The 15,262-nt window shown below is 38.8% G+C and overlaps 1 protein-coding gene across 1 annotated transcript in view; it reads right to left on the reverse strand.

Annotated features, from left to right (window-relative positions):
- LOC127628389 (plexin-A2-like) overlaps positions 1-15,262 on the reverse strand; it is a 212,101-nt gene that overhangs the window by 97,730 nt on the left and 99,109 nt on the right. The window contains exons 5-7 of the mRNA XM_052105112.1: positions 12,001-12,124; positions 8,484-8,637; positions 1,692-1,788 (exon numbers count right to left, since the gene is read on the reverse strand). Of these exons, the coding sequence (XP_051961072.1) occupies positions 1,692-1,788; positions 8,484-8,637; positions 12,001-12,124 (375 nt within the window). The remainder of the gene's footprint in view (positions 1-1,691; positions 1,789-8,483; positions 8,638-12,000; positions 12,125-15,262) is intronic.

Below are 15,262 nucleotides of genomic sequence, written 5' to 3' on the forward strand. Positions count from 1 at the left end.
TGGAACATTGGACACTTCGTGCACTCTGCACACTTGGCTTGCCGTACATAGCGGAAGGAGCGGAGTTACCGGCAGCAATGGCAGCCAGGCAAAACAATTGTAAATGATAGAGAATATGACAACTAGTGAAACTTCTATGAAGACCTTACAAACGTGAGTTAAATGCGTTACCATCATACCATGCTGTGTGAATATGTACAGTATATTATCGAGATATAATTGTTGAACTGAGGGTGGATAACGCGCTAAAGCTAGCGGCAGCACAACGCTTTGGTTTGAAACATCACTTCCGTCAGCTGTTCAACGGCGAATGCTTCCGTGTAGTAAAAATGTTAAGTGTACCTGTGGAGCGGAGGGGGGGCGCGGCTGATCAGAATATCGCGCGCCCGGTCCCCAATCGGCCTGATGAGGCGCGCGAGGGATAAAGGCGGCCGGTGACGATGGTTCGAGAGAGAGAGAATTATGGGCATGTCCGTCATGTGTGTTTGTGTTGTCTTTTAAGTTTTCCATTAAACTATGATTTATATCGTCAAGCCGGTTCTCGCCTCCTCCTTGCCCATTCTTTAACTGTTTTACAGTACCATTTGGGATGAAATTACATTTAGAAATTACATTTGTGTCATTTGATACATAGCTTGTGTAAATACCCCCTTAGCTAAAATGTATATCATACAGTCTAATATAAATAACAGTTGATGTTGCGAAGTCTCTGTTGACTTTAGCCAAACATCTCACTGGGATGTCATCATACAATCTAAAAGGCGACAATTGTAAGGTACAGAAAAAAAAATCTTATTTTCAACTTTGGATATGACTTTCGACTTTGTCTTAACTTTGAACAGTTTTACAGTAATATAGTGCATAATAATCTTCTTTTGTGTGAAATGTTCTGATTGAAAAGTGTGCTTGTGTTGATTTTATTTAAACCTTATGTAATTCCTGCGACACTAGCTCCACCAAACAGAATTGCAAAAATAACCATTGTTTTCAAAACTTTCTGAATACACCCCCGTCTGCCGTTGATCAAACAAAGAGATAGTCCCAAGCCCAAATCATGCCATTGGTTGAGTAACGTTGTTGGTGTTGGTCTAAGTGGGTCTAAGTGTTTTCAAAGTGCCACAGAAAGACAGTAAAAAGTTACTTATAAATGGCTTACTAATAGTTGTCTCTGCATATTAAACTTCGATAGTAGAAAGTATTTTAACACATAATAAGTTAAATACATCATCTTTAAAGCTAGATAGGAAAAAGCAAAGTCTTTTTAGCAAGTCAGTTCACTCAGCGGCCATCTTTGGAACACTCATGGGGAGCTATTTTTCTATGTAAACAAGTGGTATGCCAGTGCAGTTCCTATCTACTTGAATGGGGAAAGACAGGACTCTCCAAAACAGTTGGTCAAGATTCAATAAAAACATTTTAAATCAGCAGTAAAATCTGAATTCACTTGTATCATAAATTGTGCTTCTTTACCCCAGCACGCTCTCGAGTTGATTGACAGGCGATGTCCGTATCTAAAAGGTGATTGGCTCTTTAACCTGTAAGGCGGGACATCCCTTCTACATCCTTGACCATTGGCTGGTCCAATTTCTCCCATTCATTTTAAAAGAAGTGACCCGTCTTTGCTAAATAGTCTCTGGTAAAAGTTTGTCAGCACGAAATTTGATGTTGGCTTGAAATGTGCATATACTTACAGCTGGTGCACGCTGCAGTTGTAAAACTTCACTTCGGTGCTAATCAGCATCTGACCCGTTTCCTTTGAGTTCAGTCTGAGCTCCACACCAGACCAGTCTGAAAAGAGCAAGCGAGAGTAAAACCGAGAGATGAGCACATTTAAATCACATTCAATTCTGTTGTGTTGCAGCACAGCGTTGTTTGCCACCCTTTTTTCACTTTGCTTCATGCTCAAGCGGTCTCCTGATTAATACTTGGCATCACTCGTGCCATATTCTCACAGTCAAGCATGGCATCCAAACCAATATGAGCATATTTCGTTTTTTTATTTTTTTAAGAAACGCTATTGTTGCATAGAACACAGCTGAGCCCTGCTGTTATTGTGAAATGGGCTCATGGGAGGCAGCGCTGTTGTATTAGTGGAGAGAGCTGCTGGAACACCAGCCAGACCAATCCCGTTTGGCAGGGTGGCAGCATGGAGAATTCTGATCGGCATGAGGACCAAATGCTCATGCTCGATAAGCAGCCAACACATCACACTAGAAAAAGCACAAGCTCTGTCCAAAACAGGCAGCGATTCAGATAGCATACAGTGTGTAGGAGTCAGCTATGACCCTAGATGCACCACTTTCTCTCTTCTCCATCCTTAAACACCTGCTTCCATGCCTTGTATTTTGTCTTATAACATGGATAAAATGGACTGAAGGGATCATTTTTATACATATATACATATTTGTATAAAATTGTAGTATGATTTTTAGCATATATGCCAAGGACAATAACTGACAACAGTTGGGTACCGCAATTACAAATCCCATTAACTTTTTCTATAGGCAAAGTGATTTTCTATCTTTAAAGGTCAGAGGTCTTTAATCGGTGGTACAAGATTCTCTAGTCGGCCTTATTTCAACTTATGTTGAAAAAACTAATTTCTGGAGAAGAACTAAACTACCCATGAATTCTGAAGAGTAAAGGTCCAAAATCGTGGCCAACGAAGTGCGCCAAAAGAGCTCTGCAGCGACTGACCACTCCTGCGACGCAGTGCGAATGACACAAGCGAATTCCTACACTCTCAAACTTCTTATTTGCATATATATTCATATTTTTCAAATCAATTTAAATATATTGTTCCTATACCTATAATTAACACTGCTGTGCTTTACTCCCCAATGCCTTGTGCCTAGCAGCTATTGAAAATAAACTGGATTGGTCACGCCTACCAAGGCAACGAGTTCAATCAATGCACGTGAGTAATCCCACACATGATCGATGCTCATATGCTCCATCGTCAGTCGAGCCCGATTCAGTCAAGAGAGAGGCAGCAAATATGAGGCTTCAGGGGATTAGATGACATTTACCTGAGGGAGCCCCCTGATTGGATACTGCTCCCTGACAAGAACATGGGGGATATGGGTAAACAGATCTGTCATTTACCAAGGGTTGGGAGGGGATTATTGTGATTCCGATAATCACAACCAACTTCTGCCGCATTTACGGCCATCTGCTTCCGAAATAGAGGTTAGAAAGAAAGCACATGTAGGAATTTGTTCACGGAGAGTATGTAAGCTTGAAAACTACAAAGATTTTAAGTGTGAGAGAGAAGTTGCTCTATACTTCCTGCATAAGCACTGCCAAACAAACTGAATGCTTCAATGGATAGTTTAACCAAAATACAAATTATTTTATAATTTCTCACCCTCATGTTCACCCACATCCATGGGACACACAATGAAAGTTATTTGTGACTGAGGCTACCATTCTGCAAAACATCTCCTTTTTGTTACATAGAAGAAAAATAAGTCATACAGGTCTTCAATGTCTTGAATGTGAGTAAATAATGACCAGATAAATTTTTTGGGTGAACTATTCCTTTAAACAGTGCTTCTGTACTCAGATGTTCTTACATCTACAATTATAGCTTGTGGTTTTCCATGGAATGAGATCCTCTTCTTGTGGTTTCTGTACTAAAGACTAAAGATACATCTCATTTAGCACCCTAGTGCACTGCCCATGGAGTCAGCCATTTCCACGGCTGTCCCATTTGTCAAAATCTTTCGCCACCTCAAATTCCCTTAATTCAACATACAATCCAGCGAGTATCGTTCACTATGTTCAATTATGTCATAAGTCATTACGATTAAAGAGATAGTACACCCAAAAAGAAAAATTCTCTCATCATTTACTCACATTTATGCCATCCCAGATGTTTATGACTGTAACTGGGTAATGTGGGCAAGGAGGAGGTGGGAACTGGAAGAAGCATCAAAATAATATTTTAATAAAAACTTAAACAAAAAGACACAAACACACACACGGCAGCTGCGTGTGGCTCTCTCTCCCGAACTGTCACATTCGACTCTGCTTTATCCCTCGCCTCGGCTGATTAGCCTGATTTGGGGCTGGCCGTGCACACTCACGGCCCGGCCCCGCCCTCCTCCTCGTCACAATGACTTTCTTTCTTCTGCAGAACACAAATGAAGATTTTTGTATATCTCAGCTCTGTAGGCCCATAAAATGCAAGTGAAAGGTAGACAGAAATTTGAATCTCCAAAAATCACATGAAGCCAGCAGGGGCACATTAAGGTACCTCTGGGCCCATGGGATCTCCATTCTGTGGAGCCCCCTGACAGTTGTTGAGCAGGAGGGTTGGTGGGGTACTGCTGTTCTATGAACATGCGCTACACAGACGGCTTTCACAGTTGCACACCATCTCTGTCTTTACAACAGCATCTCCCACTGAAAGCATTTAGATGCGCTCCTCCCGCGGACGTCAATGGTAGAGAATGGGGTGGCGGCCGCCGTGAGGGGGACCACCTGGTAGTTTTGGGCCTCTGGGCTTTAGCCCGTGTAAGCCTGTTAATTCACCATGAAAGCAGGCATAAAAGTAATCCTTGTGGTTAAATCTTCTGAAGCAATATGATAGGTGGATGAGAAACAGATCAATATTTAAAGCTACACTATGCAACTTTTGACCCTCTAGCAGTTGAAGCATAGAGGCACACTGTTTTGGTAATTACGTCAGTCGTAAGACAGAGTGTTGGTGTACTTGCTCATTAATTAAATGCTGTTAATTTCTAACAAAACAAATCTTACATAGTGTTGCTTTAAGATACATAAGATAGTAGACAGCCATAAGCAGAGAGATACTCCAAAAACAGAGTCCATTTATTCCTGTAGGCTAGCTTAAACCCTGTGGTTTATTAAATTTAATATATTATTAAGACCTCTCATGCACCAAAAAAAAACTTAATTTTACATACATTTATGTACATGTACAGTATATTTATATTATAATTAAAACTCAAACAGTAAGCAATTCTGAATAAGACCCAAAAGGTAATGTTTGAAAAAACATTACAAAAAGTAGATTTATTTGCAACAACAATTTAACAGCAATAAATATGAGATTCCCATTGTTAGAACAGTTGCGCTGCATCGTCATGGTAACGTTTCAGGTGAAGATAAAGTAGAAGTGACGTATGTCTTTCATTACTACCTTCATCAAGGGTGTTCCAAATGGCCATACATGAGAAGTGAGTGTCCAGCTCCTTTCAGAGTTCCCACTTCAAGGGCTCAGCCCTTCAAGAGGGAGTAGGGCATAGGAATGCTCACTTTCATTTGTAATTCTCCCTTAGAGTAAAAAAGGACCTAAATATTGACTTGCTTCAAACCCACACCTATCACATTGCTTCAGAAAATATGGATTTAACCACTGGTGTCTTATGTATTTTTTATATGCTGCCTTTATGTGCTTTTTGGAGCTTCAAAGCTCTGGCCACCATTCACTTGCACCATTCACTTGCACCATTCACTTGCACTGCACACCCAAATGTGCATGTAAAGGGATCAATCCTGCAAACTTTTAAGGACTACACCGGAATGAATGTTTTTAGAACATTAAACAAATCTATAAACAAATAAAACTGAGGCACATACTGTACATAATGAACAAAAGAATTGAAAGGGGTTATTTTTTTTGTCTTAGTCTGATGTCATTATGCACGTGCAGTGCATTATGTGTTTTATAAAAAATGCAAGACAAGTTCATATTTCATAATGAGACTCTCTGTTGTACAGTAGCTGTCAAAAAGTACATACACATTGACACATTATATAGCAGTGCTGTTCATAAATACCAGCTGCGTTTTAATGCACAACCTCATAATCATGTCACAAGTAAATGAAGCATCAGTGTCTCAAGGTATAGTGGATCAACGCCCTTGCTAGTGCCATAATTTGTTCTCATGATATACGTACTGTGCTGATTAAAAAAACAAAAAAATAAAATAAAAAAAGAGGGAACTAGGAAGCAAAAATCCAATTTTTCATCCCTATAAGGTAAACTCTGTACAATACGCAATCCTGTGCACTGATCCCAGGTGTGTTCTCCTGTCCCTATCATATTCATCACCACAGATGACTCTAAACCCAATTGTTTATCAGCGTCGTGGAAGAACACTCTCCCTGGAGCAATCATGGTTATGGAGAAGGCAGAGGTTCCATCACCTATAATGGGAGTAAGTGTGTCTGAGAGCACGCTTGCAGCCCTGGAGCTGACCCTGGGTCAGTGTAGGCTCATTAGAGCTGCGGTTTCACAAGGCCGGTGGAATCGATGGTGTGGCTGTAGTGAGAAAGCGAGTGGCCCCACTGAATGAAGCCTTCATTAGGAAGCAAGCCTACTGGATATGCTAGGGAAGGTCTGTTAATAGAGCATCTATACTAGAGTACAGAGATCACCTCCCTTAGGGGAGCAAGTGAGGTTGTGAGCAGGTAGATAGATAGGTAAAGAAGGAAGTAGGGAAAGAGAGGGCAAATTGATAGAGCACATAGAACTGATTGGAAAAGTTGAGTAAATGGAGCCACTAGTAAGAGAGAAAGCTTAAGGGAATACAATAGTGTGGCTAACAACCTTGGCTTTTACAAAAAGTGAATGGTTATTGTCAGAGTGCGAATTACCCCACCATAATTGGGGGGTACTGCTCCTTCCAGCCAGGTTTCTTAAGCAACCAAATTGGTCCGGTTGCTAGGGAGGGTACAGCCACATGGGGTAATCTCCTCGTGGTCACGATTAGTGGTTCTCACTCTTTTGGGGCGAGTGGTAAATTGTGCATGGATCGCGGAGAATAGCATGAGCCTCCACATGCTGTGAGTCTCCGTGGTGTCATGCGCCTCACGGATTGAGGTGAGTAGCCTCGCCACCACGAGGACCTACTAAGTAGTGGGAACTGGGTATTCCAAATTGGTAGAAAAAGGGATAAAAAAAAAGTTATATAATAGGTGTGGGTGAGAGACAGATCAACATTTAAGTCCTTTTTTACTATAAATCTCCACTTTCACTTTTTTCTTCTTTTGTTTTTGCCGATTCAAATTCTTCATGCATAATGCCACCTACTGGCCAGGGAGGATATTTATAGTAAAAAGCAACTGCAATATTGATCTGTTTCTCACGTACACCTTTCATATCGTATGGATTACTATTATGCTACCTTTTTTGCTTTATTGAGCTTCAACTTTTTGGTACCGATTCATTTGCATTGTATGGACCTACAGAGCTGTGCATGTACATGACTTTCTTCTGTTGAGCTCAAATGAAGATTTTCCTTCAAAGTGAGTGAGTAAATGATGTGAGAATTGTAATTTTTGGGTGAACTATTCCTTTAAGGACATTTATATTTGCTCAGTCAACACATGAATGTTATTCTTTACATGTTCTGTTTTAATATGGACAATGACCGAGGGTCTTATTCACGGTAACATTGTTATGAGTTTACCTCAATATGCCAGCCCTTACATTCCAACTGTTTTGTTATGTGCGCTTTGAGCATAAAAAAGGTCAAGAGAAATTTTTTTGAGTGGAAACATACCTGAAGAGAGAAAACCACAACATAGTTCTCCACAATCAGATGATGCAAGCAGAAATATGGGCGATGACTCGTTTTGTTGTTGGGTGAGCAAAGTAAACTGTTGTTGTTTCCAGTAAGATGTGTCACTAAAGGTTAAAAGCAGGGCATGTCAACAAGGCCAACGTGTAACCATATGTAGTCAATACATTTTATAGTGGTTTATAGTGAAACCGGTAATCGTCCCATCCCTACAGGTAAGTAGCCGGTAATTCAATGTATGAAGACGTGACATGAGCTATGAAAGAACAAAACACGTTAATAAATGAAGGTTGTAAAATCAACAAGCTAGACGTCAGCTAGCAACTTATAATTATCCATGCACGCCAGCAGCAAACCGTTCTCTATCTCCAATGCTTCTAGCCGCCACGGTGGTTAAAAATGGTACAGTCCACTATAGGGGTGTCTGAAATCGCTTTACATTAAAATGTTCCTACAGTGAAAATAGGAGTTGACTTATATTGTAACCGTAAATATATTTTTTCACAATATCAGAAAAATTATCTGACCCCCCCAATACTGATATTTCTGTCCCTTTGGGGGGTACTGGGTCTTCATTGGGGGGTATAGTACCCCCCAGTACCCCCTGTAATTCGAACTATGGTTATTGTGGCTAACATTCTGCTTAACATCTCCCTTTGTGTTGACAGAGGGAAGTCAGTCATGAGGGGGTGCATATGATGATATAATTTAAATTTTTGGGTAAACTATTGCTTTTACAAGTTATGTGGAGCTGGATTTTGGACCAATGAGATTACAAAGTGGGCGGGGCTACCCAAATAATACAAATTTCAACCAAACAATTGAGAAAATGTCCCAACGCTCTTTGCTTATTGAGGTTAAGGGACAAAATATTAACATGGAATAGATGACTTTTATTGTGTTGCACTTGGTATTAAAATGAATAAATACCTTGATCGGTGGGGATGATGGGAACATCTTTAGCGGCAGGAGAGGTGCAAAGAATCTGATTCCCATTCACTCTTCCTTCAACTTCTGTCAGGTTCCCAAAAGAGCAGGTGATTCCAGCGGAAAGATCCGGAACATCTGACACTTTCACTAGCAGCTGGAAAAAAGCAGTGGAGAATTTAGATGATCAGACAAAGCACTGTGAGACCAGAGCAGCATTGAGTTTGTTTACATCCACAATCTTACACTGATTATGCTTTATAACCAAACATTGTGTAACTCTTAAATAGATTTCTTTTATCATGGAAAATTCATTAACTGTTTAAATTAATTACACACACAGATTTTCGCCCACTACTCCAGTTGCGTGTTGCATGCAGTGGTCGATTACTTGAGAAATTGCAATTCGGAACAGAGTACAAATTACATGACTAAAATTGCAATCAGTAACGTAATTTCTTGGATTATGTTTTAATGAATCTTATTTGATTGTTTTAAGATTACTTTTGAATTACCACTGACCTAACTCTTTGTTTATTTGATGACACATTTAAGTAAGATAATCTATATTATTTTGACAAAATGTTGCTTAAATGCTTTTAAGAAAACTTACTTACATCATATCCTTCCTCATATGTTGATTGTGTGTTTTAATCTGTATTTTTGTTCAAAATGGCAGAAAGAGATGGTGTGAATTATTCTTATTTAGAAGAGACTTCCAGAATTAATAATTAGTGAAGTTCACTAGATATGTAGACGTTGTTTTAATCAGCTATATATATATATATATATACATATACAGCGTTTAGTAATTTGCATAATTACTGTATTTGCCATGAGGAGGCGTGGTCTATAACATACAGTATATCAGTGGTAGCCTGATTTGTTATTTTCTTTTGTTGTTTAAAAAAAAAGATTTTAATAAAGAAGAATTAAGAGGGAACAATATATAACGATCAATATACTGCCATTGCCTGATTAATATGAAATCATATAATCAGTCAAAAATTAACTGTAGTCTTATTATGAATATTTTCCAAGGACTTGATTTATGTAATTTGATTACATAAACCAGATTACACATTATTCATTACTACCCAGCACTGGCTGCATGAAAAAGTTTTTACAGCATTATTGCTGCTTATTCAATGTGTTACGGGCATGTACGTTTACGTTTTGATGTCAAAACCAAAGAAAAACCGGATATTTACCAATCTTGCGAAAATGAGATTTTCTTGTGTTGTCTGATTTTTTTTTAAACAAGTTGATTATTACACGTGTGAAGACTTCTCTTATGAAGCTATGCATTTATTTAAATGTATGTTTCGCCTTTTATGCCTTTAACAATATAGACAGTATAGAAGACAGAAAATACTTAAGTGCCACATGTCTGGACCATTTCTGCAATTATATCAGATAACCTCAGTCTTTGCATATGGGTAAAGTTCATAGCACGCAGCACGGCAGCAGATTGTCTCACCATGGTATAAACTCTCACCATCATTACAGTTTTAACCTTATTAAGTCTTCTGCTCAAACTGGACATTTAGCAATCCATCCATCTTCTTTCTGTCTTTGAACTACATCTCCTGTATTTCACACAAATGCTCCTGCACATCATCTCAAAGCACACATGGTCTTCTGAAGTCATTCTCTGTAGGCTGGTGACACATAGAACCGAGCTCACAGGATATAAATATATACTCTACATGCCATGAGGGAAGAGCAGTCTGGTTCCCTGGCCACTGATGGAGTGGATAATTATTGTTATGTTTTCAATTGTTGGAGCCATATAAACCATACATAAAACTCTTGTACATACATAAACATACTGGGTTTACTTGTCACATGGGGAAGTTGTCACAGGGGCTTTATTTTAATAACTATTAAGATTTTGAGTGTAAAATCCAATTACATAAAAGTGTGATTTTTGCATATAAATGTCAGATTGGGGCAGACTGTCATACATACTGTATTTCTTTTTTATTATTATTGTTGGTGGGGCAAGTTGTTGTTTGTGTTATACATTTTCTAAATGTATACAATCTATCAATTGCAATATTTCTTGGCCAAAACAATGGTTTGGTATTTTTGCATGTTAACTTTTCACATTCTGTTTTTTTACTGTTTACATTTTTGCTGAAAAACCTATAATAGGCTGTGGAACTGTAGGTTCCATTGTGACATCATACTCCATATAGTGTTAATCCTGAGGATCTGATTTTTAAGTTCACACCTTATGAGGCATAGAATCACAGTTGTACCCATCTCATTAACTTGCTTTGCCCTTTTCATTGAAATTTCCCACTCTTAGGAATGTCTTTAAAGCATCTTATTACCCCAAAAAATCACACAAATGTACTTGTCTGCACCCTTAAGGCTGGCAAACTTGTGAGCTACGAAGCACAGCTAGCGAATGGCTAATTAGCGATGTTGTTATTCATTGTAGCTACACAGACTGCACTCAAACACTGGAAAAAAGGCATTGTTTGCAGTTAGCTCCATCCATTGAGTGCTGTCTGGCAATAACAACATTGTTGAGGCATGATTGCTGTCGCTATGTAATGCTCCTTTCAGTGCGCATTAGCGTTTTGCCTGTGATGCGGAGAGTGTTATTCTTTGCCGTCTGGGGCTGTGCAGAGAGGGCTAATTGTTGCTAGCATTTCTAATAAAAGGTAATTTGATTGTTTTTGCTTCTTTTCATGCTTCCCCTGGTGCCTGTGTGAAAGGATTTTGTTGTCATGGTGATAGATTCCCACTGTTGTGCAGTGCAACGAGTAGCGGTGACCCTGTTGTCATGTTGTTGGACACTACATCACGATACAAGCATCTAATTTAGAGCGGGCCATCTTATTATCTTAATCAGGTAGCCGTGATACAGGGACTCTATCAATTATCTGGACATCAGAATTATTTTTTTTTCCCAAGCAGGATTTGTGCTGAGGTGAATACCTTCACACTACCTGGTAGATCTAAAATATATATAACATAGCTAATAAAATGTGGACATCCCCTTCAAATTAAAGGTGTGGCTAAGCCCATTCATTTTAGTGAAGAAAAATCGTGAGGATATTTCACCCAAATGTACAAGCACTTGGTGGATGTAGTGTTTGGGTGTCCACATACTTTTAACCTTATAATGAAGCTTGGCTCGCATATGGACAAACTATGTAGGAGGTTAAAAACAAAAATAATGCCAAACATTATTCTTAGCAATGCTCTGAGTGTCCATAACTCCTTTCCACTGAATACAATCTTCCTCAGACTCCTTGAACACAATTCCTACATTGGCCCACACACTTTTTGGCATTTCACCCACACATGTATCTTACCAAAAAGCCTCTTTAATCAAAAACCGCACTCTTCCAGCCTTCGAAGACAACCTGGTTCAAGTACAACCTGGGTCATTTTCTAATCCCATTACGCCTCTCTCACCCCTACTTTACTCACTTGCCAACACTTTCCTTTAAAGTAAAGGCAAAAAAGCCCAGACATAAAATACAAATTTTGCAAGTCTTACCGGTACGCTGGGTTCAGACACTGCAATGCTGTCTGGGTACACTGTAGCTTTTACACACTGCCTTATTGTGGCGGCAAAGCGATATGGCTCATTTGCTTTCTCGCAACGGTCCCTCTGTGAACATCTATAAAAGAGAAAGCATAGTAGTTAGTTGCGAAAGTATTTGAATGAATTTGACAACCACAGAAATTTACATCTCTTCATTTTGATTATCTATTCTTCAATCCAAAGCAACTTTCAGACCATTCTAGATCCAAATTATAAGTATGCACGTTCCCTGAGAATCAAACCCATTGATAGCGCCATATTCTACCAGTTGAACTACAGGAATATAACCCTTTGCATGGCACTTAAGTTAATCAAATCTTAAACTATTTTGACTTTGTTTGCCATTTTCACAAGTCAAGGTTTCAATGCACCACTAAAACACATGTGTAATGTGCCACTTTGACCTCAACATTAAAAGCGTCCCAGATAGTGTCATGGAAGAGTCATTTTACGAAGTTGCCAGGTACCAAGAAAGTGGGAAATGTATAGAGTAAATGGTGAAAATAGCAAACAGAAGACTTAACATTTATCAACTTATTCCATGCATTGTGTTTTCTGAAATGCCATGATATGCCTTCAACATTGCTTCATACAAATTGAACAATGATAAATTTACACAGGATTAATCTCGCTTCCATTTTGTTTAGATTTTTATGTCAATACTGCCCATGTGATGGATCATATTGCTTCGCTCAATAGATTTCAATGCATTGGGTAATGTTGACAGTTTTTTGGTGCTTTAACAGAGTTTCATTATAAATGATTGATAGACTAGCTCACAAACAGAAACTTCAGTACATTACAGCAATATAGATATATAAATATATAGCTCTGGAAAAAATTAAGAGACCACTGCAAAATTATCAGTTTCTCTGGATTTACTATTTATAGGTATGTGTTTGAGTAAAACAATTTTTTGTATTTTATTCTATAAACTACAGACAAAAATTGCTCCCAAATAAAATATTGTCATTTAAAGCATTTATTTGCAGAAAATGACAACTGGTCAAAATAAAAAAAAATATGCCATGTTTTCAGACCTTGAATAATGCAAAGAAAACAAGTTCATATACATTTTTAAACACAATACTAATTTTAACTTAAGAAAAGTTCAGAAATCAATATTTGCTGTTGGGTTATGCACCTCCTGGCACAAAAGTTCAAGCAGCTTGGCTTTTTTTTTGATGGCTTGTAACCGTCCATCTTCCTCTTGATCACATTTCAGAGGTTTTCAATGGGGTTTAGGTCTGGAAATTGGGCTGAGCATGACAGTGTCTTAATCTGGTGCTCTTCCTTCAACACCTTGATTGACCTGGCTGTTTGGCATGGAGCATTGTCCTGCTGGAAAAACCAATCCTCAGAGTTGGGAACCAATGTCAGATCAGAAAGAAGCAAGTTTTCTCCCAGGATAACCTTGTACGTGGCTTGACTCATGTGTCCTTCACAAAAGGCAAATCTGCCAAATTCTAGCCTTGCTGAAGCACCCCCTGATCATCACTGATACTCCACCAAATTTCACAGTGGGTGTGAGACACCATTGCTGGTAGGCCTATCCAGGTATCCATCAGACAACCAGGTGTTGGGCAAAGCTGAAAATTGGACTCAGTAGAGAAGATGACCTTACTTCAGTCCTCTACTGTCCAATCGTTATGGTCTTTTTCAAACCTCAGCCTGGCTCTTATTTGCTTCTAATTGATAAAGGGCTTTTTTATAGCTTTGCACGACACCAGTCCTGCCTTTAGGAGCCTGTTTTGAACCATCCTCGCCGTGTGCTTCACCCCAGCTGCCGTTTGCCATTCTTTTTGTAGGTTACTTCATGTCATCCTACAGTTTTTGAGTGACAGTCGAATGAGTTGGCGGTCATCCTGGTCAGTAAAGAGTCGTTTTTGACCTATGCCGGTCTGTAGCTTTGTTGTCCCCAATGTCTGCTTCTTGAACTTGTTCTTATGAACAACCATCTTTGAGATTTAAAGGATGGAAGCAACCTGATGCTCATAGTATCCCTCTTCAGTAAAGCCAGAATTGAACCCTTCTTTTCCTCACTGAAAACTTTTCTTTTCAAGTGTTTCGGCATAGTCAATATTTATTTATTTTTTCCCCCAATTAGTAGGTAGGTATTTCTAGCATTGTTTTTTCCATCCAGCTGGTCCTTTTGCAAGAGGATATTGATCACCACAGCAGTGGTTTTTATACTTTTCCTCATTAAATAAGATTTGGTTCAGGTGATGACCTCATTAAGTAGAATGAGGTGTGCTTATGTTGGAATTCAACAAATATATGCTGAGATGCTGATTTACGAAAGATTTGGAGTGGTTTGGAGTGAAGTTTTTTTCCTCATCTGTTATATATATATATATATATATATATATATATATATATATATATATGACTTTAATTCTAGAAATCTGAGGGTTGTTTTTTTTACTTTTCACACAACATTCATCTTCAGCCTGTCACTTGCTTTTGACTCATCCTCCCTCTCTCTCTCCGACAAAGAGCGTGTAGGCATGCAATTTTCCGTGTCTTTTTAACATGCCTAATGCTTAGGGGAAAATGACACTTAATGTGCTTTCACATGTCCAGGATGGCTTCTGCATACTTCAATGTCTGAAAATGTGGGTGTGTGTTTGTCTGTGCGAGTGGATGCGTCCTCTAAGCTGCCAAATCCAGACATTGGTTTTGAATTTGGAGGAGGAGGTTGGAGCACTTGGGATGTTGCGTTGCCATGGCACCAGGAGTTGGCTATTATATGTGTTTGTCCGTGTAAGTGTGTGTACTTGGAGGCCAACCTCTTCTCTCCCTTTCATTAAATTAAGTGTGTGTGTCCCATTCTCATCGTTTTGTCTGCGATGGGCTTATTCTCGGCAGCCCTGGTCCTCTGAAGAACTGAATGGAATGCTTACAGGGCCTCAATTTGACACACTTTACACACATTAACAACAAAGAAAATACCTGCATGCCCTTGTTCACATGTGTGACTTCACGACCATTATTAGCCACTCACTAATAATAGGTTATTGGTTAAAAATTTTTGCAATATATTTTTATATTGCAAAAATATTTTGCAATTAGCATTATTTCATTTTTGGTCTTAGTTTCTTGCAACGAAAACATTCCAAATTTAAATTTGTGACCATTTTATTTAGGTTTCTTAATCTTAAACAGGTTGTTTGTGCTACTGAACCCTTAAGCCTTTTATACATAAATGTATTTC

This window comes from Xyrauchen texanus, chromosome 35, assembly GCF_025860055.1.
Source record: "Xyrauchen texanus isolate HMW12.3.18 chromosome 35, RBS_HiC_50CHRs, whole genome shotgun sequence".
Lineage (NCBI taxonomy): Eukaryota > Metazoa > Chordata > Actinopteri > Cypriniformes > Catostomidae > Xyrauchen > Xyrauchen texanus.